Below are 27,003 nucleotides of genomic sequence, written 5' to 3' on the forward strand. Positions count from 1 at the left end.
TTTGCTTTTGCTAACTGCCATCTTGACATCTCTGTTTCCAGGAAAATGCAGAGCTAAAAGGTAAAGGCAGCCTATTCCCAGCGGCATATGGGAAAGAAGGAGGGAAACTCAGATAGGAACAATGAGGGGGGAAAGTGGTCATCACGTTATGTGTCCAGTCAGGCTTGCAAATGCTTCTCAAAGTGCTGTGATATCACAACAGCCATGGCCACTCACAAGTAGGGGCAGGGAAAGACTTAGAGGATTATCACCAAGAACCCCACGACAATCAAGTCAACAAAGCATACGACCCATGCCTATCAGTGTATCCAGTCTGGCACAGAGGGGAAGATCAGCTCGAACAGAGGGGTGACTTCCAGCTGCCCCTCCTGGGTTGTAAGACAGCAGTTCTGGGAAAGGGCCAGCTTGCCAAGAATGATCATTCTGGTTCTGTTGTCTTTACCCACCCATCCCCCCTACAATGGCACAATGGAATGCTGTGTTCCCTACTGAGGACTTCCCTTTTTTAAAAATAAACAAGCAAAAGTTTCCCTAATCTGTCCCCCATTCAGTGGTAGAAGGAGGCAGCTGCCTGAGCTGGGAGGAGTGGGAAAGGAAGCAGGCCAGGGAGCCAGACGTCAGGCAGGGCGTGCAGACCACTGAAGGCGGAAATTTGACAGGAAAGCTGAGCATCAGAAGGTGGTGGCACCCGCAGAGACGTCAATCTGCATATGTAAGGGTCCCAATTCTCTTTTATTTTTTCTTGGGGTACTTGTGATAGGCTTCTTCCAGGTCTTTCAAGAAGTTGGGAACTCCATTCTGCAAGGGAAAAGAGACAGTCATTTCCACATCTTTCTGGTGATCAAGCAGGGTTCTTTGAGATGTGGCAAAAGGTGAACTATGGTGGCAAAGAGCCAATAAGGCTCCGGTGTGAGCCCAGCATTGTCACAGATAATGACGAAAGGCCAGACCCAGAGCACAGATAAAACTAGATGATAGAAACCACTGTTAGAAGACACAGCCTTACATTTGGACTTTTGCTAATAAAAAAAAAAAATCATCATTTCTTGAAAAGAAGAAGGAAAACCCAGGAAATGGAATTGGGCGAGGCCAAAGGAGTCAGGGAAAGGACTTGCGTCATAGCATTCGAAAACAGTAAGGCACTGGGGTCTGAGGGCAGGACGTGCTGTTTTGTTAATGCTGGGAATTGTGCAAGACTTTTCTTGCCCATCATCTGCTCCATGGGTAAGGAATATGCATCTCTGGTTTTAAAAAAGGAACAAATTCACAGATTTTATAAATAAAATAAGACAGTCAATAGCAAAGCCAAGATTCAAAATCACAACTATTGGACTTCCAAAGTAGACAGGTGGCTTTTCTCCCTCCCCTCACAGAAAAAAAAAAAATTAAAAAATAGCAACAATGACCAAACCGCTGGCGTCTTTCAGGCCTGGTCACCTCTGGTCATCTCTAAGACCTGTCTACCCTTCATAAGCAGATACTAGGTCCCAAAGCACCATTGTTCCTAGAGGCGGCAGTTTTTGTCCAGAGGTTCCAGAATGTGATCCTGGCAGGGTCTGGGGCCACACAGCATTCCAAGCTCCCAGTTCTTTGTCTTCTGTCCCAGCCTGTGTCCTGGTTATTGGCAATTTCAGGCCTATCCGGAGTCACTGAACCAAGGTCTTCATAAAAGAGCCTCATTACGCCTGAGACAATGTGTCTCTTCAGCCTGACAGCTCCGTGCGCTGAGTCAACATCTGTCAAACACACTTCCCCCTCCAGTCTCCTGGGAACTCACCCTGGCTACCCAGTTAATGAGCCAAGACGGAATCAGGCCTCCTGGGTTATCGAAGTAGTACATGAAAACTAGAGGGGAAAAGAAAGCACAGTTCAGAACGTGAGAGAGACACTGGAAAAATACAGCAATGAGACCCTGAAAAGCTTACCTCTTCGTATCCAGGCCCAGAGAGAGCAGACGTGGCATCAAATTGCCATGGACTTCTCTCCATCAACCTGCCTTGAGGCATTTCTATATAAAATCACTTTTGGGGGGAGCGTGGTTGGGGGGTGAGGGGGTGGGGGGGCATTCCTGGGGATTGAACTCAGGGGCACTTAACCACTGAGCCACATCCCCAGCCCAATTTTGTATTTTATTTAGAGACAGGGTCTCACGGAGTTGCTTAGTGTCTCGCTTTTTTTTTTTTTAACCATTTACAGATAATTTATGTACATTTATGGCTTTATACAATTATAGCAAAGATTGTTCTTGTGTCTGTAAGTACATCAGCATCATCAGGCACTTCTCAGAGGGTATCAGAACAGGGACATGGAATCTGCACTGTTACTAAACTCATGTGGAAATGCGGGAGGGCGTGACTATCCTGACGGGACTTACATGGCCACCCTGGCCACAGTGCCAGGCTGGGCCCCACCTTAAGAAGGGGCCAATTTTAATGCCAAGCTATTTGTTTGCATAAACCACACTGTACTTTTAACTGAATGATTACTCCCAAACTGAAACCACTAGAGAAACTTCTAATTTTAAAATCAGTTATAAATTAGGAACTCTTAAGAACTAGAAGAATTTCAAGTTTGGGGTGGGAGCCTGAGGGAATATTGGTAACATATACTGAGCAGCTGAACAAGTCCAAATTGTACACCTTTGGAGAACTATTTCCATTTTAAGTATCCTTATCCTTTTCTTGGCATGTTCCACTGATTTACTGCTAACTGAGATACAATTTGCTAATTAACCTAGACTTTGTCAGTTTGTCAAAGCAGAACTTTCCAAGTAATGCATCTATTACCTAAATATAGTCCATACATCTATATTATGGAAACAATACATCTTTATATTTAAAATATCTGAATAGCTCTATAATACAATATGCTTTTAATAACAGTACAAACCAGAGGAAATAAATCAAACAAGGCTGCATAGGTGATATCATTTGCACATTTCACAAAGCAATCATGTACAATAATATACTAATTATTCCAGAAAGTCAGTATTCTTACAGAAAAAGAACTCCCGGAGGCCACATGATGTTCACTTTCCAAATAGACAAGATGCTTTTCCCTGGACTTTCGGTACACAGAGAGGTGTCCAGGATTTATATTTGGGCTTTAACACCAAGAAAAATGGGGCATGGGTTGTAGAGTGAGCAGGACAAACTCAGGAGGAAGAAATACCTTCCAAAAGTCATTCTACGAAGTAGTAAGCGTTTACAGTGATTTCAGCTGTAGATGCCTCTGCAATGAACGCCGAGGCTCCCTCTGTAATGGTGTCTCGCTTTTGCTGAGGCTGGCTTTGAACTTGTGATTTCCCCTGCCTCAGCCTCCAGAGCCGCTGGGATTACAGGCTCCAGGCCAGAAGCAGTTTTGAAAACATAGCCACAGGCGTGTTTTGCTTCTATTTATTAAACACCCAGCAAGTGATAGACATTGGAATATAGTCTCTTGTTTAATTACCCTAACAGCCCTAAGAAACTGACAAAATTAACCCCACTTCAGAAATGATGAAATGAAGATTCAGGAAAGTTAGGTGACAAATCTAACAAGCATTAGAAGTACTGCTCAGATTTTGCCGGAGACACAGGCCATGTTCATTCAGTACGGCAGGTGCCATGTGACTATCTCTGTCGGCTCTTCCCTGGGGGTGGTGGTGGTGGGCAGGTCCTGAGTTGCTGGGCTTGTGCTGAGCAGGAGCCACATTCTCCAAAACCTTTCTGTCAGTCCTCTTGCTCAGTCTCGGGCCCACCATATGCATTCCCAGGATCAGCCTATGGAGAATTTCTGAACCTTCTGGTTTATTTTAGTGTTCAGATCTCCTAGGGACAGCGAAGAATGAGTCGGGTCAGTCTATACACCCACCACATGCTCTAGCCAAGTGTGGCCGGTGAATGAAGCCTTGGCCCTGGTCTGCTCTGCTCCTGTGCCCATCCTCTGACCTCTGGGGACAAGCTTCATGCACCTGAGGGGACTGTCCACCACCCAGCCTTCATGAGGGCGGTCCGGGCTTTACCTCTGCTGCCCCCTTTGCCGTCGCTCTCAATTGCTAGGCTCTGCTGGTACTGGTTCACCCGGATCACACCAGACCTTTCCGGAAACTGACTGCTGGAGGTGCTCTTGGCCAGGATCACGTAGATCTTCCGCCCTTCCATATCCAGCTCCCTGAGCTCCCGGATGTAGACATACTGCATCCACCGTCAAGGCACCACATCAACGCCAGGGTTCAGACAGGCAGGAGGAGAGCTCCCCAACCTGGGAGAGAGGGGACGTGATTCTGTGCCTTCCACTGGGTGCTCACTCCCTTCCGGTTCCTCACTTACCTGCCCTGTCTCCCTACCTGTGCTGCAAGATTGCATCTCATGCCACATACGATTCCCATTTGAGAGCATGCATTACCTTCCTGTGAATAACTCCATGGTGCTTTTAAAGACACCAGGAATCAATTTCTCCTTTCTCCCAGAAGGCACTAGGAGAGGGCAGAGGATTGGTCACCTATCAGCTGTGTGCTCTCAGGTAAGTTATTCAACCTCTCTGAAACTTAGTTTCTGTATTTAGGGGAAAAAAAGGAGTTGTATTGCCCACCAGTTAGGCTTGGTGGGGGCGTTAGAGAAAATCTGGAGCAGAATAAGCATTCTATAAACAATGGTATCGTTCCTTTTTCTGTTCTCACCCAAGCAATAATTCACAGATCACTATGCATAGAAGACCTCAAGTAGTGTTAAAAATAGTGGCCATAAGAAGACACTAGAATACGTGATATTTAATAGGTAGATGTCCTCCCTGGGTTAACATGGTTCACCAAGAATATCCAATGCATTCATCCCCATAAACATTGACGGAACAACCACTCGGTCTCTGGCCCTATTCCAGGGAAGGTAATTACATCCTAAGAAACGAACCTCACCGCTTCCTGTAATAAACATCACGTAGTCCACGTATATGGTAGAATGTCACAAACATCACGTATTCTACATATGCCACATCAAGGGTGACCTTGCAAAGACTCTGGGAGTATGTGGCCTGAGGATCCCTGTATTATAGTTTACAAAACTGAGTCTCAGAGAGGTGAAGGCATTTGCCCAAGGTCCCACAGTCCGGCTGGAGTGACAGGATCTGAACCTGCACTCAGATCTTGCTCCAGCACCTCTTGAGAATCTCAACGCGGGATGGGCCTCCGATCTTGAATGAAATAACGGAAATTGGGGTGTCAAACCAGAAAGAATTAAAAGCCTTCGGCAATCAGCACTATTGCATTTACTAAGCACACCTGCCGTGCCCCATGCCACCTCCGCACCTCTGTGGCACCCAGGCCCTCGAGTTGGACCATGCATGGTCCCCACTCCCTAGGTACCAAGCAGCGATGCACATCAGTGTTTCCAGGAGAGATGGCTGTATCCTGGCTCTGGCCTTCTTCCAAGCCTTTTATTTTTTTCCTCACAACAAATATTGTTTTGCTCTCTCCACGACTTTCTCAGCTGTGGAACAGATGGCATCTGACACCTCACTGAGAAAAACTACCTTGATAAGATTGATTGAAATCCAGCTCCAGCATGCCATACGACCTGTGACCACCAGTTCACTGAGGCCCAGAGAAGTAAAGGGCCTTTCCTAAGCTCACACAGCAAACCAGGGAATGCTCTCCACAGCACAGTTCTCTGTTCTCAACCCAAACCAGGGAAACATATAGACATCTACAGAGTCTCATTGTGGGGGGGTTATGTGGCATTGGAAAGTCATTGGAAAAAGACTTCCAGGAGCTCCACGTGTCCACTGCTGAGAATACCATCTAAAGTGTCACTGTGAGGTCAGAGAGGTAAGACTGGCCCGTAGGCAAGATCACCGCCCCCGCGTACAGGTGATCCTACACACCAAGCTTGCCTCTGCCACAAACTAGTTGTATGAACCTGGCAAAGTTCCGAACTTCTCTTTCCTCAGTTTTCTTGACTGTGAAATGGGGATGATGACTCATCTTGCACTTCCTTTGCCAGGATTATAGGAAACTGTGTAAAATCTAAAGGATCAAGTAACAATTTACTGAAATGTGAACCATGTGACTACAAACTAGCAGTACAGGGATATGGTGCCAAGACAGAAACTCCTAAGGTGTCTTATCTACTCGGTGGGGGGCGGGGGGGCAGGGTCGACACACAGGCTTAAGACACATACACACACACACACACCCTCCTCCCCATCTCTACAGAATAATTATTTAGGAATACACAGACTTACAAGATGTCAGAACTGGGAAAGGTTCCTGTGACCACCTAGTTCACCAATCTTTTTTTTATTCCACAAGACTTTTGCTTAAAAGATCTTCTATGGAAATACAGCGTGAGAGACACTGAGCTGTGGCGACTGAAGAGGGCAGTGAAGGGGGTCAACTCCTCGCCTGTCCATCATCCCACGGCCATCCTGCTCGCCAGGAGAATCTCCACCCCACCCTCCCAGGCTGGCCCTGAGGTGGCTTCTTACACCCTCGAGATGCCAGACAAACTCCCCTCATTCCGCAATTGCTGCATTTCATAAACAAGGATATTTAGGGGAAGAAGCATGTCCCTAAGTGTCCAGAGCCAACAGCCAGGCGGTGTCACGGTGGGGTCAACTGAGCAGGACAGCAGAACAGGGAGAGTTGGAAATGCAGAGCCTGGGTCCCAGCACCTCCGTCAGCTCAGCTCTCTGGGTCCCACCTCCTCCTCCATTAAATCCAGGGGCCTGGGTTAGCACTCTTTATACAGCGTTCCTTCCAGACCCCCCCAGTGCTATGGCTCAGCAATGTCCAGCACTCTACAACATCCCTGGAAAGCATAATCTGCCCTCCCGTGCCCACAATCACAGAAGTGTAATTGTGCGGTCAGGCCTAGAAATCACACCCTGAGGTCTCTGAAAGCCACAGGAAAAAGCAGCAGCTCCAGCAGATGTACCCGTGAGACTCAAAGACGATGCTGTTTGCACCGAATGGAAAATCAGCCCCGGCCCCCCGCACACAAGCCAAGGGCGCAGACACACGAAGCGGGGGTAAGGAACCGAGCGCTCTGTAAAAGGATACGTCTCTGTTGTACATGGGGAAGGGGTACGCCACTTGCCAGTACACCAAGGTCTCTCCATCGCATTCCTTTTCATAGAGTTCTAAGGGAGAACAGAAGACGTTAATGCATCTGGAAACTTCTTTGGCTTCAAGTAACAAAATGCCTAGGTGGCTTCGTAGTGTAGATGCACCACTAACTCCTAAGGTGTAGAATTAAAAAAAACAAAAAAAAAACCAAAAAAACGAGGAGATTCATTCCCACTGAAAGCTTGCTGCCCAGGGACAGTCTAGAGGGTAAAAAAAAAAAAAATCAGTGACCCAGAAAGAGACCCACACACCTCATCCATCCTACAGCACCAACGACCTTCTGGCAGAGGGAACGATGGAACAGAATCAGGTATCCAGAAAGAAAATGGGATCGGTTTTCAGATCGGGGTAACCACCAGATGTCACTAGAGCACCAAGATTTTCGCCTTTGAGTCCTTTCTTCCTCTTTAAGCTAGCTTGACAACAGCTTGGCTGGGACTGAGGGGTCACCCAATGCAGCATGCGCAGGTGGGACATGAAAGTTCCACAGTGTCACCCTAAACAGCCAGAAAGTGGCCGAACAGTGTTTATTCTAGGTTTCCTGCTTCTCCCCCATATTTCTTTACACTCTGCTGCAGCAACCTAATTCTCTCCTCCTGCTACTGGGGGAGGGAGAAAGCACAGAGCAGATGGCACACGCCCATCTACCCAGGCTGTGCAGGGGGTTCTAGCTCCCCACCTAGAGAAAGAGCCCCTGAGGCTGAGGAAGAGCCCAAGACAGCCCTGGAGGAGACGCTGAGCGGGCAGGGTGAGCTGGTGAAAGGAACCTATTAGAAGCACACCTTGGATTCTGGGGCGTGCCAGGTCACTAATGTCGCAGGAAGTCGCAGGGGATCCTGGAAGGAAGGGAGGTGTGTTGTTTTTGCACACTCAGCCTTGGTCCTCTTTCTCAAACCAGCATCTCCACCATCTTCCGGGGGTTTCAATCACCTGTCCCTACTCCTCTACTGTGGGTTTTAAGCAGGATTTATTCTGTAGTAGCTTCAGGGCTGGGAACATGGATAAGAGGTAGCCCCAGGGTGTACCTAGCCAGGGTCTTAGTTCCGGCAGGTTCAGTACCTTGCCACTGGAGCAAGTTTAGGCCCTAAGGGGTTCAGTAAGACTTTCAGGTGCTCATACAATATCCAGGAGGACCAGAGTGGCATTTAGGACCCCAGGATTATTCAATCAAGGCCAACTGCTCCTTCTACTGGACCCACCACTATAGCACAGGCTGTGGATGCTAGGTGGGTAGCAGGTGTCAGAGGCTCTTAGGTGTCAGGTGTCTTGGCTGTCACTGAAAAGGCATAGTTTTTTCCTGCTGCCTGCTTCCTCACTTGGTTCCTTTCCATACTAAATCAACAAGTACGTCTCGTTGGCAGAGTCTGTATCACATGGCTGCATCGTGGCTGCTGGGAGGCGGGACCCCTAGGGCAGAGTGTCAACGTGCTGACTAGGATAGGGGGATCACAATGCCCCTTAAATAGGAAGGCGGTCTGAAAACACTAAGTTTTCATTTTATGATGAATGTCCACAAGACGTGAGCAGGTGCTTCACGCTCAGCTGCTGATGGCCAGTGCTGGCACTGTGGCTTCTGTCCTAAGAAAGTGGAATTATCTCTCCTCTGGGGTTATTACACCACAAGGATGTAATAACCTACCTCTGGAAGACATTTTTACCATGACCAGAGAATCTGCCTGAGAACTAGGATCAACACACAGGCAAACATGAACTAGAGAGGGAGAAGGAAACATTCTGATAAAATGACTGAAGTTCTCCAAAGCAGCTGTCCTCGAAGCTACAAAGCCTGGAGCTTTTTAACACCATAAACCAAAAAATTCCTCTCTCTTTTTTTATACTGTCTGTACTTGGCCTTTTTGTTACTTGCCACCAGGAATCCTGGCTGGAGACTTCATGCTCTTGGCTAGCTCTGTAGGCCTATTCCACTACGACCAAGACAGCAAAGGCCACTCCTGGCTCTGAGTGGCAGGTAGATCCCATGGTTAATGCTTTTCATAACTCTGCATCTCAACAGGGCAAAAATCTCAGCAATGTGGCCCTGTAGTCCTGCTAGGCCCTTGGGGATCTGGACCCTCTACTGGCCCAGGGTGCTGGGAGCCATCCTGTACTCAGCAGTAGTAGTAGAGTCTGGGCAGGGTCTGCTGTTCTAATGAACCCAGCACACCAGGTGCTAGTGGCTTCTGAACATGCTGCTTCATGCTATTCTAACCTGACATGTGCTCTTCCTGGACCTAGAATGCCCCACACCTCTCCACCCCTTGCTCTCTGACCTCCTCAGGTGTATATATTCTCACCTGTGTAGAAATCTTCTATTCAACTTCTATAACAAAACCAGGACCCCATGCCCTCCAAGGCGCCTCTCTGGGTCACTTAGATACATGGGACAGTTACACAACCTAACAGGCAGAGCAAAGCAGCCCAGGGAGTCAACCACAGAGTGAACCCCAAACTCTGTCAGGAGCAAGGGCGAGGGATAGAAAGGGCAGCTTTCAGGCCCGCATTTAAAAGACTTCTGTGCCACAATTTAAAAGGAAGCAAAACACAGTAGAAATCAAACCTGTTCATTTCTACAAGCTAGAAAAAAAAATGAGAATAGATTTTACATTCTAATAACTTACAGTAGGCATCACTCACCGTTAACATACTGGTCCCACTGTTTTCTGTAGCCTAAGTCCATATAGACTTCTTTGAGTAGAGCTGGGGAGCAATCCTTCAGAACACCAAAGATTTTATACTTATAAAGCCAAGTACTCTGTAAAAACAGAACAGGTAGAAACAGGCTGTTGGTACCAATGTTGAGAAAATGCTGGATTCCAGCGGTGGATGGGCTTCATGCCACATCAGGCACCAACCTCCTCTGGGGTCTTGGTGACATATGATGAGCACTATCGGTGGGAATCGGTGTCATTGCTAGCCAGGACATTTAAGTAGGATATACAAAGGCTATGTGGTAAGTGGGGCCATGGTGGGATGTCTGTTGTCAGGTGGCCGAGCAAGGCCTTGTGAGGGGTTATATAAACAGGACATCTTGCTCTCAATGTTAGAAGTAGCTGGCCATGGGGGAAGGGGCCCATTCCTGGTGGGAGGAAGGCCTTCAAATTGATGGGTTGGCAGGCTTACAGAGCTTAGGGTCTGAAGAACTCTAGAAAAAGAGTGATGGAAGCTAAGGTTAGAAAAGTTGTGAGGGAATCGCAGCTTCTTGGAGGTTTGAGGCAACAGGATTGCAAGTTCAAGGCCAACCTCAGCAATTTAAGGAGGCCCTCAGCAACTCAGCAAGATCCTGTCTCAAAATGAAAAACAAAATGGGCTGGGGATATGGTCCAGTGGTGGAGAACCCATGGGTTCAATCCCCAGTACCAGGAAAAAGGAAAAGAAGAAAGAAAAAGAGGAGGAAATGAGGAGAGGGGAGAGGAAAGGAGGGGAGAGGAGGGGAGGGGAGGGATAGGAGGAGAGGGGATGGAGAAGGAAAGGGAAGAGGAGAGGGAGGGGAGTAGAGGGGAGGGGAGTAGAGGAGAGGGAAGAAGAGTGGAGGGGAGTTATGGGGTGTACTCCAAAGGACTTCGTAAGGGGTGTAGAAAATGAATGGTTACCTTTAGACAGGGGAATGACCAGATCTAATTAGAAATACAGGTTAGACATGACCGTATCTAATTACTGTTCTAAATTCTTGCTAATTAAGAGAAAATAGAACGTAAAAGAACAATGAGATTGCTTTAAAGACCAGTAAATACGCTCCAGGTAAGAGATGAGGGCAATTTGAACTGGGAGGTAACAGCAGTGATGCAGCGAGCCATCGGGGACTTGGGGATGTATTTTGGAGGTTGCTGACAGATTGACTGTGGGAGAAGGGAAACAAGCAATGATCAACTGAGACCCTCTGCTCCATTTTCCAAGGTGGAGAAAATCTGGAGACAGATGATCTGTGGGTTTACGGAGACAGTTGAATTGTACCTCAGGCAGGTTGATTTGACGCTTATCAGATGTCATGTCATGCAGACACCTAGAGTTCCAGGCAGGGGCCATATGGATAAGTACCATGGGGCACAATAAAACCTAGCACATTTTTTTAAGCCATTAATGGACTATTTATTTATTTATTTATATGTGGTGCTGAGGATTGAACCCAGGGCATCACACATGCCAGACAAGTGCTCTACCACTGAGCCACAACCCCAGTCCCAAACCTAGCACATTTTCAAAATCAATCCCAAGACATAATTTTTCAACAACTGCTTCTTTTTGATTGTATATAAAGGACTGAAAAGGGGAAGAAACATCTGCTTCAAATCTTACTCGTTCCTTTTGTTAAAAAAAAAAAAAAAGACCATTTCTAAGGCTGGGGATATAGCTTAATTGGTAGGGTGCTTGCCTCTCATGTATAAGGCCCTAGGTTTGATCCCCAGCACCACAAAAAAAATCTAAATTCCAAGTAAAATATAAGTGTTCCCTAATTTTCACTTTAAGTCGCATCTTCCTCTGCGAGGGTTCTGGGCTCGAGTTGACACATTTCACTCTGAACAACAGCAGCTTAAAATTCTTGACCTTCATCTTACCGTAAGGCTTACTTGTTAATAGTTCAGAAATGGTTCAGATTAATTTCAACACAATCACAGGCAAAGAAATGAGTAAAAATGAAGCTCTAAGGTAAGCTCTTATTTCCAAGTGCTAAGGACATGCTAAGGATTCGTGAATGCAGCCATCTCCTTAACACAATACCTGGGGCTTATATGAAGTCAAGGGATAAATACAGCAAATCTTCTAGAGATCCTAAAGCTTTACAGATCTCCAGCTCAGGTGGCATAACCCAGAACTAAACACCTCCCAGTTTAGAAATCTCAGATATATGTGAAAGTGCCTGGCAAGACATGCAAAGTAAAATTCAAGAAGAATCCCAAAGAACCTTACAGCTCTATGAGTATGTGGCTTTATACCAACAGTTTCCATCAAGCAAATGACAACCACAAATATCTGAAGCCCTTACATCCCACATCGACAATGCCCTGACTCAAGGAACAGTCTGATGAAAGGCCTCAGGAGAAACATCTTCTCCCATTTGCTCCTCTGCGCAACACGCATGCACATCCACCCATCCATGCCCCCCCCACACACACACATAATGGTGAGGGTAAACACCTACTCACACATAGACACCCATCAGCATGTTTTATCTAGAGGCTTTGACAAAACACAGGTCAAGAATACCAGGGTCTCAGCAGGGTGCATTGGGCACAAGCCTGTAATCCCAGCAGCTCCGGAGGCTAAGGCAGGAGGATTGCGAGTTCAAAGCCAGCCTCAGTAAAATGGAGATGCTAAGCAACTCAGTGAGACCCTGTCTCTGATAAAATACAAAAAGGGGGCTGGGGATGTGGCTCAGTGGTTGAGTGACCCTGAGTTCAATTCCCCCATACGAAAAGGGAACACTGGAGTCTCATTGTCTACACCATCTGAGAGCAAAAGGGACTCTTACAGGTCAAGACACCAAACTGCGCAGGCTGACACGACTTCACTCTGATATCTGCAAGCATGGAGACAAACGTTTTCCTTCAACGGGTCCCTTCCCTTCCTGTGTGTGCTGCAGGCTCCACGACCTCAGTCCCCGCCGTGTCACCAAAGAGAACAGAAAGCCCCCGAGGAAGAGAAAAATGGAGCCAACGTGACTTCTGAGAACACAGAAGAATGAACTATTGTGACAGCTTCCTTTTAAGGCTCCCTTCGTGGCAGAACTGAGGAATGACAGAACTGCAGAGGAACAATATGCTGCGTGACACCTTTCCTGGTCCATCAATGCAACATTCTCCTCCCGGCCAGCAGCCACCACCTCCTTGGGCCCAAGCACTTTCTCGCTTATCATTTTTCCTAAATGACATCTCAACAAACATCCTCATTTTTATTTCATCTTTTGAAAAATAAAGTGAATTTTTAAATTATTATAAAATAATTCATGATAGGAAAATTTGAAGATCCTATAAAGATTTTTGGAAAGTGACACATAACCCCAGAAGCCATAAATGCCTACTGATGCTGTTTAACATACAATATTTTTTAAAGTGAATAAATACTTTTCTAAGTGACCAAATACAAATAACATGATACAAACAGTGTTTTTTTTATTTGTAATTTGATATTATGTTGAGGCGATGGACCTTTCACACAAAAATTAATTATTCTCTAAAGATACTTCCGTTGCCATATATTTTTATGCAAATAAATGTTTCCAGAATAATCGAGCTTACAGAATATAGTTGGCTCGGGTTTCTAATTTTTCCATTAGGAAAGTTTTCTTGAGGTGAAAATATTTCAGGGTGAGTTAATATTTCCAGGGTGTTTATACTTTTTCTAACTTTTAAAAACATCTCTATCAAGAATGTCCTTTCACCAGGAACAAAAGAGCCTCTCCTCAGGTTTGGGGACCACTGTTTGTACAAATGATCTGAGATGCAAAAGCATAAGTGTTAGCTTTATTTAGGCAAAGTCTGTGTTACTGATGTGCAAGAGTCCTCTAAAATTACAGGTATAAATCTTTTACAATATTTGTTTTAGACATTTTTCCAAGCTAATTATCATTTCAATATATGATTCCATATAACCTTACCCGAAAGACCCTGTTTTCCTGAAGCCCCTCCCCAAACCATTGTTATCTGGAGCAAAACATACTGGATACTTTTTTTAACACCCCATTTATAAGCCATTTGGTTTCTTACACTTCAAATAATAAGAGGTTTTTTGGTGGTAAAGTACTAAGAGAACTTCTATGACAATGTGCACAACTTCCCTAGTTTCTTGTGCAGGTAGTGGTAGCCATGTGACACCTTCTTCCTGTTTTAAACATGGACATGATGTTTGAAACTGCAGCGACTCTTCTGTGACCAAGAGGCAATGAACATAAGAATGCAGAGTAGACAGACTCAAAGAATCACTGGCATCACTGATTGGCTAAACCCAAAACAGCAACTATAGGTCTTTGAACTATTTGTGAGGTGAGCAAACAAAAACTTCTCTTTGTCTAAATTATTATTTGTCCAGTTTTTCATTATTTGCAACTTAAAGCAATCCTAATTGATACAAATGATCCTTACTGGCAATGTGGAATTTTATTTGAAGTTTGGGAATTTGAAAAACAGTGAAGGTTAAGAGATCACCCTATTCTTTTTGGTCTGCAAAACAGTTTACTTCAGAGAACCCTCTTTCCCCACATGACTTAGATCACAGATGCCCCACCTGTTGACCTATGAGAAGTCCAAAGTAGACCCTCCAATTTCCCATTCTTTGCCTCATAAATGATTAGCTAAGTTACCCGTCCCTGCTGATCAATATGAACAGAATGTTTGTCAATCAAACTGGTTGCACTTTTCTCCTTTCCCCAGGTTCCTGAAGTTCGACCCATCCTAAGCTTGGGCCAGCAAGCAGCCCCTCCTGAGTAGAGGCTGGCCTCAAGGTAGAGCTTCTCCAATCCTACCCATCTCACCACCCTTCTATCCCACTGCCCCACACACTGCTCTTCCCAGCCTTTACTCTTCTTTATAAGACCCATTTGCCTAATTTCAGAGGTGCTTGCAGATCTTCCCATCACAAGACTTCCTTCCACCACTCCTTGAACTCATCCTTTGGAATAAAAGTCTAAGTCCAGACTGGGTTTTATTCAACATTACTCTAGTGCAGAGTGACAGAACAGTGCTGTTAAGACTTATGAATATCTACAAGGAAATATGATTATAGACACATTCATTAAAACAGTGCAGAAGCACATAAGCACTGCTAAAAGGCGAAGTCAAGGAAGGGAAGCAGGAGATAATGGACACGGTAGTGGACAGTAACTCCTGCCCAGAGACACAGAAGAGCACATGCCCAGGAAATATGATCTCCCTCCACTAAGGAACTCAGAAAGGAAAAAAACACTACCAACTTGCTGGGATCCAGTATATTCTTGACTCTGAGAAGTCAGGCACAGGATTCCCTCCTTGACCTTGCAGCAGCTCAGAATGTGTTTCTCTTGGTGGTTTGTCAGCAATCATTATATAAGTCATGAAATGAATATATATATATTGATTCATAAACACACACACACACACACACAACTGGGAATTTAACCCAGGGGCAGTACCATTGAGCGACATCCCAAGCTCTATTTACTTTTTCTTTTGAGAAGGGTCTAACTGAGTTGTTTAGAGCCTCACCAAAGTGCTGAGGCTGGCCTTTGCCACAGCCCGGCTGGCTGGGCAAAATAACCGGGGGGTGACGAACAACTTGTGTAGACTGATACAGCAGGAGTGGAAGCCGTTTATTGCAGGACAGGAGCAGTATTTATACATTCCACACAGCTTATCTAATTAGCATAAACTAGATACATCAGTCAACCAATAAGGAATCTCCACACTTAATGGCTCGCTGGTGTTACTTCACAAACCACTTCCTCTGGCATTTTGCCAGGCACCATCCAGACTTGTTTACAGACTCTAACATTTCCCTGGCAAAATACCAGGTGTTATTTTGACTTGTTTACAGACTCTAATAGGCCTTGAATGTGCAATCATTCTGCCTCAGCCTCCCAAGCCACTAGGATTATAGGTGTGCACCACCACACCCAGCACAGTTACAGTATTTTATATTTGAAGTTTTTCAATCATGTTCACGTGCCAAGAATTCCTTCAATGATCCTAGTAAATTTTTTTAAAGCCAGGTTCTGTTTCCAAACAATTTCATATTCCTTTTCTCACATAATCGTTGACATAGATGTAGAAGCTAGGTTGTCTCCACCTTTATGAGAGGAAATGAAGCTCAGAGAAGCTCAATTTTTGCCTTGAGTCCAACAGCTGGCACTGGGACAGACTGAAAGAGAAAGTGAGTCTGACACTTTCAGTGTCAGTGTGAAGTGTGGCCCCCTTCCACACTTCACCATGTCTCCTTATTTATCTCTACGCGCTCTGCATGTTTCCTCCAAATCACTCACTGAGGATTAAGGTGACAAGGACCATCACTTAGGCTCATGGAGAAGGAAGGGGCCATGGATCACTTAGTCAAAGATGTCACTGACTGGCCAAGAGTCAGCGGTCCCTCTGCTTCCAGAAGCTGCTCTCCAAGCTCCAGACCACCCAGGATGGCCCTGCATGGAGTCGCTCCCCTCAGCCTGGTGCACTTGCCCAGAGGGCCAGAAGAGATACCCAGATGCTGCTTCTGGAGGCTCCAACAAAGTCCTGAGGAAGGGCAGCCGTGGAGTCAGGGTGAATACGGACGAGGTCCTGTGCCAAGTTTTTCCATCTATTATTTCTAAGAGTCTTCTCATAAACCCTGTAGCCCCAGAAGAGAGCCTGATGGTCACAACAGGCTTGAAGTCAGTGCAGGTAGGGTCCAAGTTCTCCCTGCTCACCTACAAAGTGGGTTTTAATAAGAATCTTAGCCACATCAATGTTTATAGCAGTTCAAAGCACAATAGCTAAACTATGGAATCAACCCAGGTGCCTTTCAACAGATGAATGGATAAAGAAAGTGTGGTATATATATACACAATGGAATATTACTCAGCTTTAAAGAACTAGGAAATAATGGCATTTGCCAGTAAATGAATGGAGCTGGAGAATATTATGCTAAGAGAAATAAGCCAATCCCAAAGAACCAAAGGCTGAATGTTTTCCCTTTGGTTAGGGGAGAACAGAGTTACTAGGGAAAAATAGAGTTATTTTAGATTAGATAGAGGGGAGTGGGGGGAGGCAGGATAGTAAAATGAATCAGACATTATTACTCCATGTACATATATAACTGTATGATTGGTTGGATTCTACATCATGTACAACCAGAAGAATGAGAAATTATACTCCATCTATGTATGATGTCTCAAAGTGCTTTCTACTATCATGTCTAACAAATTAGAACAAATAAAATATTTTTTAAAATTTAAAAAGAATTTCTCTTTTGTGAAATGATTAGACTAGATACATCTAAAGATCTGGAATGGGGAACATATAGAGATGATGATCTCCTTTTTCCAGATTAAAGAACTGAGCATTCAGAACCATAACATAATCCACATTTTTAGGGAAACCAACATCTATGATGTACCTGCTCTAAGCCAGGCACTGTGCATGGTAATGAAGACTCAAGGTAATCCTGTGAAGTGAACATCGTTAGCTCCACTTTATAAATTAAAAAAAAATGGAGGCTAGGGATGGGGCACATGACTAGGAAATTTGCTACTAATATCATTTTTTTGGTTAAGAGGATTGAACCCAAGGTCACTTAATAACTGAGCCACATCCAAGCACCTCCCCCCATTTTTAATGTTTTTTTTTTTTTTTTTTTTTTTTTTGAGACAGGGTCTCATGAAGTCCTTAGGGACTTGCTAAATTGCTGAGGCTGCAATTTAGGCTGCAAAAAACTTGCAATCCTCCTGTCTTAGCCTCTGGAGTCACTGATATTACAGGTGTGCGCCACCATGCCCAGCCTGATATCACTAATTTTTAAGATATGATTCTAGCTATCTAGTCTAAATATCAAGCCATTATTTTTCTTAGCAATGGTGATTCTAATGCATCTTTTAAGTTGTGCAATTTATTGTCAATTGCATTCATACAGTATTTTGAAAAATATTGGTGCAAGTACACTTATTTGTCCTAAAGAGAATAAATTCTGAAAAAGCAGTCATATCTTAACAAAATGCTTGCAAGCGACCTTTGCAATCCCCATTTGGGAGGATCTCCTGTGAGTGCTGGCTCCCCACCACATCCGTCCTGACCTGACCTGCAGAAAGGTGCCCTTCGTGCCATTCAATTCATGGTGTCCACCCATATTTACAGGAGTCTTGAGGACCCCTGAGGAGTCACATTTCTTTAAGCCTGTGAGTGTGCCCTTGAGTGTGCATGGACTTTGCTTTGTCTCACATAGAAGTGCTCCTTTGCACTCCTCGGGGAGGCAGGAAGTCTCCCGGGTGCACATTTGTGGAAGCTGGCCACCTGTGGCACTTAAAGACGCAGATGGTATGAAAACCATCTAAGAAAACATGATAGGTTAAACCTGATGATATAACTAGTGAAATAATAATGATAGCTAATATTGATCGAGTACTTATGAAAGCCAGGCACTGACCTGAGTGCTTTACATAAATTATTATTCCACTTAATTAACATGATAATTTGAAGTAAGGACCATACTTCATATTATTGTGTGAAATGTTTCCTTACTTTTCTGACAAAGCTTAAAGATATTCTGGGAAATGCCCAGAAATGGCAAATTTACAGAGATAAGAACCTCTATGTGGCCATTGTTAGATCCTCAGACCAAAGTAACCCCATTTTGAAAATCAGCACCCATCCACGCCTGATCTTCTCTTTAGACCTGCCCCCCAAAAGTCCCTAACTATCAAAACCACAGCAAAGACACCAAATAATAATCACAGATCCAGATGGGTTATTTTTTTAACTACTCCATTGTATATGACTATATGTTGAGAAGTTTTTGTTTTTTTTTTTTGTTTTTTTCCGATCAGGCTGCTGGGCCTTGTAGAAGGGCAGCCTGGCAGATATTCTCTGTCAATAAACCTCTGCTTGAATTCAGAGCTGTGTCTCTCATGGATATTCGTGCCAGCTACCTTAACAGGCATTGCCCCAATTCACCCCTGGTTCATCTCAGGTATGGGTATGGTGTTATCCCAGGATCCAGAATGTCCAAATCCTTCACTACTACTCATATCTCTTCTCCACATTTTCTAAGCCTGAGTGAAAATTCAGTTTCACATTATTATTAGCTAATAACAAAATCTCCAGGCAGGGATCTAGTGAAAGGTGAGGTAAGATGCTGGGAGCCATTAGCCAAGTAGGTAGCCAGACTGCGGCAGTAAGAGAGCAAAGCTTGACCTACCCCTAGAGACAGAGCCTCTCTCCCCTGCATTCTTGTGCTCACACCCATGTGATCACCCTGACAGGGAAGTGAGGAGACTAGAACCCAGCTGCTTGCATATCTTAACAGGGGTATGCTCATGGGAGACAGAAGAGAAGGGAGAACTTGCCTTGGTCTCCTGCAGGAAGTAGAAGAAAGCCACAGTGGATGTCTAGCTTTCAGACATGGTGGCCCTGCCCACTGGTAAAATACGGCTCAATAAGTGTCCTGAGTTTAGTCTTTGTCCTTTCAATCACACTGGTAACCAGAAAGGTAGAAGGGAGCAGAATAGGTCTGTTAATCCTGAAATAAAAGAAGTTCATAATGCAAACTGGATTCTATTCCATGGGGGCAAAGATGGTGGGGGATACTCGTAGAAGCTTCTTCTCTGTTCTCAGTGAGTTGAATCTATGGTCCCCTCCTACTGTCCAACTGTCCTCATCCCTCCTGAATGAATGCAGCTTTTTCCCAGTTAGACTGGACTTCGAATAGGCTAACAGGTCAACAGCACAAGAGAGAACAGTACCTGGGAAAGTTCTGTTTGCTACTCACCCAGATTTTCAATGAGAGCCCTATCCAAGGACCAAGGCACAAGGAACACATTTAGAACTAATTAAATTAATTAATTAAATGACTGTGCTAGGAATTTAGAGTTAAACACTTACTAAGTCAGCCATCAGCTAGATCTTTGCAGCCCAATATTTAGTTATCTAAATGGAAGCTGGGACCCTCGGCATGCTTATGCACAGTCTATGGGCATTTGGCCTGGCTGTGGCCATCATGATGCAGCCCAAAACTCCTGCAGATCACAGGGAAAGCATTCCTAAGTGGCCCATGGCACTCTTCCAGGAGAGTTTCTCCTCTTTGCTTTGAGGATCATGTTTACTTCCAAGTGGCCATTCATCTAAAAATCAGGGAGAGCCTCTGAGTCTTACAATGGACACTGACACTGTCTAAGCTATTCTTTTTATTACTATTATTAGTTCTAATCAGTTCTACATGACAGTAGAAAGCTCTTCGATTCATTGTACACAAATGGAGCAGAATTTTTTCACTTCTCTGGTTGTGCATGAGGTAGAGTCACATCATTCGTGCAATCATACATGTACCTAGGGTAATGATGTCAGTCTCATTCCACCAACTTTCCTACCTCTTTCCCCCTTCCCACCTCCCTTTTGCTCCATCCAAAGTTCCTCCACTTATCCCATGCCTCACCCCCCAATATGTATCCACTTATCAGAGAAAACATTTGGCCCCTGGTTTTTTGAGATTGGCTTGCTTCCCTTAGCATGATATTCTCCAACTCCATCCATTTACCTGCGAATTCCATAATCTTTTTCTCTTTTAGTACTGAGTAATATTCCATTGTGTATATGTTCCACAATTTCTTTATTATTTATTCATTTATTGAAGGGCATCTGGGTTGCTTCCACAGTTTAGCTATTGTGAATTGTGCTACTACAAACATTGAAGTGGCTGAGTTACTGTAGTATGCTGTTTTTATTTAATAAATGGGATGGATTTAAACTAAAAATCTTCTTCTCACACACACACACAAAACACAACTCAATCAATAAATGGACTAAGGAGCTGAACAGTCACTTCTCAGAAGAAATATACGTTTGATCAACAAATATATGAAAAAATGTTCAACATCTCTAGTAATTAGAGAAACGCAAATCAAAACTGATTTCATCACATTCCAGTCAAAATGGCAGTTATCAAGAATACAGTAAGTGTTGGGGAGGGTGTGGGATAAAAGACACACTCATACATTGCTGGTGGGACTGCAAATTAGTGCAACCTCTCTGGAAAGCAGTGTGGAGAATCCTCAGAAACCCTGGAATGGAGGAGCTACCATTTGACCCAGCTATCCCACTCCTCCTCCGTCTATACTCAAAGGAATTTAAAGCTATTCTTTTGTTTCTCACCCCCCCCCCTTTCTGTTTCCGTGGCTTCTGACTCTAGGGGGCTCTTCTGCCTCTGACTTTACCTCTCAGTCAGAACCCCCTCAGGTACCATGATAGATGCTCCCCATTCATCAGGGGTTCTCAAAGTATGGTCCGTGGACCAGCTGCTTCAGCATCCTTCACAAACTGGTTAGAAATACAGTGCAAAAAAGAGAAAGAGAGAGAGAGAGAAGCAACTCTCATGCTCCCATACCATTAACAGAATCAGAAACTCTGGAGTGAGATCTGAACTATGAATATTAACAGACTATAGATGATTCGGATGGACACTCAGGTTTTGGGAACCACGTCATTGCATTTAGTCCTCGCAACAATCCTGAAAGGTATTAGCCTCATTTTACAAATGAGGAGCTTAGATTTAAAAATAAAAAATAAAAAAAAGTAATAGACCCCTCCTAGGGAGCAAGTGAGGCCTGTGTCCTGGCCACTGTCAGCCTTAGCCACCCTCAGTTCTTTCAAGCTTCTGGTTCTTTGCGGAGAATTCAATCAGAGCCTGGCTCAGAGACCAGCACTCAGTGTTCCCTCTGCTCCAGGGATCTACAAGCCAGTGTGCTTGTCTGAGTTTCCTGGGAAACTTTTAACGTTTTCTTAAAATAACATTTTACTATGAAGAATCTCAAACATACACAAAGAACAGATAACCAGCCCCTACATGAAAGGGGAGATTTTAAAAAGGACCACCCAAGCCCCAGCCCAGGACAGTTAAATCTGAGTCCCTAGTGTCATTTTTAAAGCTCCCCAAGTAATTCTAATGGACTTGAGCTTTGAAATACACTCTTGTAGGTTTCACCTCCAGATATTTGCATGATTTAATCTCTTGCTTCCCTTCGGTCTCCACCCGAATGTGGCACCCTGGAGAAGTTTTCCAGACTCCACTATCTGAAGGGTGTCATGCCCCTGCCATGCTCCTCTCCACCCTTTTATCCCACTTGATTTGCTTCTTAGCATCTTTGTGAACCAACATTTTGTTTTCTCCTGTGAGAGTTATTATCACCAATGAATGATTTGTGTTCAAGAGGCCTATTCATTGAAGCAGCATGCCCGTCTCCCTTGTTCACCCCTCACCCATGTCTGCTGAGGCACCAGCCCTTGGGAAGCAGTGGATGATTATCTCCGGAATGAGCCAATGATCAGAGCAGAGTTGAGATTTTAGACCAGAGCCATCTGACTCCAAAAATCCATGTTCTTTCCCTGATACCACATGGCTGCCTTGGACTGGTTCTGCTTATCAAAGTACACTGGTACATGCTAGTTACTAGCTAGGAAGGGTTTGGGGGCTCACCTAACAACTCTGGGTCTTATTTCCATTTTTAAAATAAGAAACCAAGCAGGGCTCTGTGGCGCATGCCTGTAATCCCAAAAGCTTTGGAGTCTGAAGCAGAAGGATAATGAGTTCAAAGCTAGCCTCAGCAACTTAATGAGATGCTAAGCAATTCAGTGAGACCCTGTCTGTAAATAAAATACAAAATAGGGCTGGGGATGTGGCTCAGTGGTTAAGTGCCCCTGAGTTCATCCCCAGTACCAAAAAAAAAGAAACAAACAAACAAACAAACAAAGCAACCAAGTCATCTTTGCCTAACTTCCAGATCTAGATATCCAGGGATAAATGACCTGTGGCTGTGTTTATAAATTGGTATATCATGTCAAGGTACGTTATCACCCTTACAACATGGGGAAGAAAGAAGAGGAAAAAGGAAGAAATTGAGTAAGAAAAGAAGGGAAAAAGAAAAGGATGGTGATGTTAAACTGAATGGTTTAGAAGAAACTAAGTCTAAATGTTGGGATTTAATAGGAGAAAAAAATACATCAAAAGTACTCATTTGTCCAGGAACAAGATTTAGATTCATTTGTGTCTGCTACAAAAAGGACACAACCTTGTTTTTTAAATTAATAATATGATTTGTTTGTTACACTGAAAACTCTTTCAAGTGCCTTTGTGTTTATTTCAGTCTTTTCCAAACACATCAGGGGAACGTGGTTACAGCCTCACTTAGACATGATCAGTTTTGGTTTTCTTCATCCTTGTTTCAAGACCTGTTATAAAGAGCTCCAAGGAGCTACTTGGCCTGTCTTGGGTTAGTCACCTCTGATGCTGAGTGCGGGAGGCCAAGCGAAAGGACAGCAATAGCCACCTTCCTGCCACACCGTGGCAAGCATGCTGAGCACAACCAGGTCTTGTTTCCATCAACTTTTCAACACTGTGACTAAAATAACCAACAAGAACAATTTAGAGGAGGAGAAGTTCATTAGGCTTATAGTCTCAGAGTCTCAGTACATGGTCAGCTGACTCCATAGCTCTGGGTCCAAGTGAGGCAGAACATCATGGCAGAGGGGTGTGACAGAGAAAAGTAGCTCAGCACACAGCAACTAGGAAGCAGAGACAAAGCTCAGCTTATACCAGAGACAAAATACAAGCCCCAAAGGCCCCCAGGGACCTACTTTCCTTCAGCTACACCCTACCTGACTACAGTTACCACCCAGTTAATCTACAGGAGTGGATTAATCCACCAATTGGGTTAAGTTCTCACAACTTGATCATTTTGCTTCTGAATATTCTCGCATTGTCTCATTTTGGGGGAACAACACATATCCAGCCGGTAACAGGTTCATAAAGATCCATTGGTGCAACCGATGCTTCTAACTTCCCCATAACTGAGACACTAGATTCTTCAGGGAAGCAACCTTATCTTAAATTCATAGTATTCCATTTAATCTACTGCAGTCCTGCCATAAAGACTGAATGAATTATGTAAACAAATGGTCATCAGACTCTCTTGAATGCCTCTAATAATGAGGAACCTACTTCTCCTAGCCCATTCCACACACTGGGGAAGCTTTTTATTGGGCAAAGAGTGTGTGTGGCATGGGGGCGGGGGTGGGGGTACAGTGGCTTCATGGGCAGAAGGACTTGATCTAAGTTCCTGGTCTACCACTTCTTGGACATGTCCCTGGATGTGCCACTGACCCTCCTTTAGCCTTAATTTCCTGGGTGTATAAACAGAGGTTAGTGCAAGTGCATGGAATGATATGGAGCTGGAAAGGTGAGTTGAGACAACACTAGTTTAGTATACATACCCCCAGGCATCTTTTGCCCTCTGTTCAGAGAAGCACAGTATTTAAGACACAAATCTAAAGTCAGAAGATTGATTCTGATCCCAGTTCAAATCTTGACTAATCAATGTGAGTCTTGACTAATCAATCCATGCCCTCATTTCCATATGGGTAAAGATGTGACAATCACTGAGCCTTATCATAGAGTTGATGTAAGGATGAACTAAGTCAGTACTTGCAAAGCATTTAGTGCTTGGATTGGCCATTATAATGGCAATGGTTAATATTGGAATCATTAGTGCCATTGAAGAGGTGGAGATAAGATCACAGCCTTTGGATCAGGTACTTGCTGTATAGGATCCAGGGGAGGAACTGTGTCATTGCAATTCTAGGTGACAGGTGCTAAGAACCCAGAGTGTCAAAGGTAAAGAGAAGAAAATGGGTCAGATGCCAGGTATGTCTGAAAGTTGAACGAAATTTGGCAAATGTCTTGATCTGGCTGGTAGGGGAAATGGAATCATCAGGAAGAAGCTAGAGGGATTTATTCTGAAAACATGTTCGTTTGCACACTGAGGTGTTTAAGTTTCATTAGAAAATAATTTTCCCTGCTCTAGACTGAAAACTTCTCATTCAAGCTGTTACAACCAATGGCCCTGGTCACAGTGGGCTTTCAGAATTTGTTGAATGAGTAGCTGCCATCCTCATGGAGACACAAATGCAGCACAGGGATAGGTCTTCCCCTGGAGGCCTTTCAGAACAGGTTGGGAAAATACAAAAGACCTGGTAGGAGTGCTTTATACCTACCAAAGTTTTAACTGAAAATATTGAAAGAGGGATCCACTTCATGCTTTTAACATAACACTTGCTGTTTATTTGTAAATAAACACTTTTTCCCCTTTATCTTCTCCTCTCTCCCTCCCTAAACATGGCAGAGCAAGATAAATCTTCTTCCCACCCCAGACTGAGTTATCTGTCCTTAAGCACACATACCACAGGAATGAATTCATTCAGACCTTGGGGATGGTGCAGAAGACCTAAGAAACTGCTATCTTTCAGGGTTACAAGTGAATTATGACCCCTGACAGAACACACCTAGAACATAGCCTTTGAATCACCTCTTTAATAACCCTCTATTCACCATGACAGTCAGAATCCCAGCCTCTAGGACAGGGGTCTCTTGTGTTTCTCCTTTGCTAGCAAAGCAATAAAACTTCTTTTATCTTCTTCTCAAAACCATGTCCTCACTATTGGGTTGACATAGGGCTGCAGGACTAAGCTTTTAGTAACAATATAAACAAAACCGCCACCAGGCTGGTAATGATCACCAGGAGATTAGTGTCCCTAAAATGTCAGGGACCTAGAGTAGAATTTCAGGTCAGTAATGCTCGCCAAAATATAATATATTGAAAAAATTATATGTGACAGCTCACCCACTTCCAGTATCTGCTTTGTTCAGGATGATGAAAGGTCTTTATCTATTAATTTGTAAGTGCCCTAGTTAGCATATTCTACTGTCCCGATAACTGGGGAGGGATGAACTATCTTCAAAGGAAATATGTATGTTTTAAGAGAGGGAATGTCTTCATAATACCAATATTCTCTGTTATTTTTATAATTTCTCAGACTTGGCAATATATTATAATTTGGGGCTGGTTAATCTTTCAGTTGGAGATTTGCCTCGTGCATTGTAGTGTTATATATAGCTCTCAAAGATTTTTACGCATCTGACAAATTTGAACCCCTTAATTCCTGTCCAACAGATGAGCAAATTCTAACTACTGCTAGTGTCTGCTTTCTGTTTCAAATGTGAAAATGTTAAATTTACCGTACACTAAAATATAAATATTTCATAAATATAATATTGCTTTAAAAGCTACCACAGGTTCAATAGTGCCAACATCAGGAACCCTCCAATCCCATTTCTGCCATGAACTTGGCTGGTCCCCTTGGGAAGCTGCCCCACTCACAACCCAGGTCTATTTCTTTTACCTGTGAGCCAAGGTTGATCCAGGGGAGAGTTAGAGATCCTCCCTGCTCAAGCCCTATAATATCCTGGATCTCTCCCAGGAATATTTCGTTTCTACTTAAGACACCTTGAGGTGACTTTTAACCTGCATGGCATACAGCTCCCATCACACAAAGCCTAAGAGGACATTCTTGGTTGCAATGCCTCCCACTCAGATGGCTACCTGGTTCCAAAGGCCTCCCGTAAAACCCAAGAATTTCTTAATAACCAACGGCATCCCTTCTATACTTTTGGTTCATCTTTCTGCCTCAATCAAGTTATTAGGTGCAATTTCACAATCAATTTATGAGGTACAACTTTAAGAAAGGCCAAAAGAAGCAGGTCACTAATATGACTGGAGATATATATAGTAGGTTCCTTCTCTGCACTCTGCACATGTGGTCCCTGAAAGTCCTGTCCCTTTTCCACCTTATCCAAGCTCTGGGATACTCCCCTGGCCGCCACCACCACACACACACCAGGGCACCCATTAAGCAGCGGGGATCCATGTCCTTTACAAGTATGTGCTTGGCGGGGGGACCAGCCCACCCACGTTTTAACTCTGTTGTTAAATTCTAACAAACTGCTTCCTGAGTGGGGCCTGACCTGAGGCTGAACTTGATGACCTCCCAGTTCCGGAACTGCTGTATAGATCAAAGTCACTCGCCGGCACTGCCCTGCGCTCGCCCCAGAGCTCCTCCCGGAGCTCCAGAGGACCTGCAGGGACCTGTCAGCGGTGGCAACGCCCAACTCCCGCGGGGTGCATGGCCCTGGCTCTCCGGGGTTCCTGTGATACCCCAGGGGGCTGGCCTTTACCTCTTCCAGCAGCCGGTAGACGCTGATCCCCGAGGTCTCCAGCAGCAGCTCCCATTTCCGAGCCACTGCTGGCTGCTGGAGCTCGGCGCAAGCCTTCCAGAACTCCTCATCGGAGAAGTTGCCCCCAGCAGCTGCCATCATTAGGCAGCCAGACCAGCTAGGCCTGCAGCTCAGGCAGGGGACAGGCTAGGTTT

The 27,003-nt window shown here is 44.5% G+C and overlaps 1 protein-coding gene across 2 annotated transcripts; it reads right to left on the reverse strand.

The window, feature by feature from the left end:
• Positions 1-597: 597 nt before the first annotated feature.
• Positions 598-27,003, reverse strand: Pctp (phosphatidylcholine transfer protein). Of its 2 annotated transcripts, XM_046420588.2 has the most exons (6): positions 26,810-27,003; positions 9,737-9,854; positions 7,037-7,116; positions 4,004-4,175; positions 1,778-1,845; positions 598-798 (listed from the first exon to the last, which is right to left on the reverse strand). In XM_046420588.2, the coding sequence occupies exons 1-6, from the start codon at positions 26,948-26,950 to the stop codon at positions 733-735; spliced, it is 645 nt and encodes a 214-aa protein (XP_046276544.1). In that variant the 5' UTR covers positions 26,951-27,003; the 3' UTR covers positions 598-732. The 2 variants fall into 2 exon arrangements, with proteins under 2 accessions (XP_046276544.1, XP_046276545.1); XM_046420589.2 differs by lacking the exons at positions 598-798; positions 1,778-1,845 and adding an exon at positions 2,198-3,809.

The sequence above is a fragment of the Marmota monax genome, unplaced genomic scaffold, assembly GCF_021218885.2.
Source record: "Marmota monax isolate L192 unplaced genomic scaffold, Marmota_monax_Labrador192_F-V1.1 WCK01_AAM20220418_F8-fsc00064, whole genome shotgun sequence".
Taxonomy (NCBI): domain Eukaryota; kingdom Metazoa; phylum Chordata; class Mammalia; order Rodentia; family Sciuridae; genus Marmota; species Marmota monax.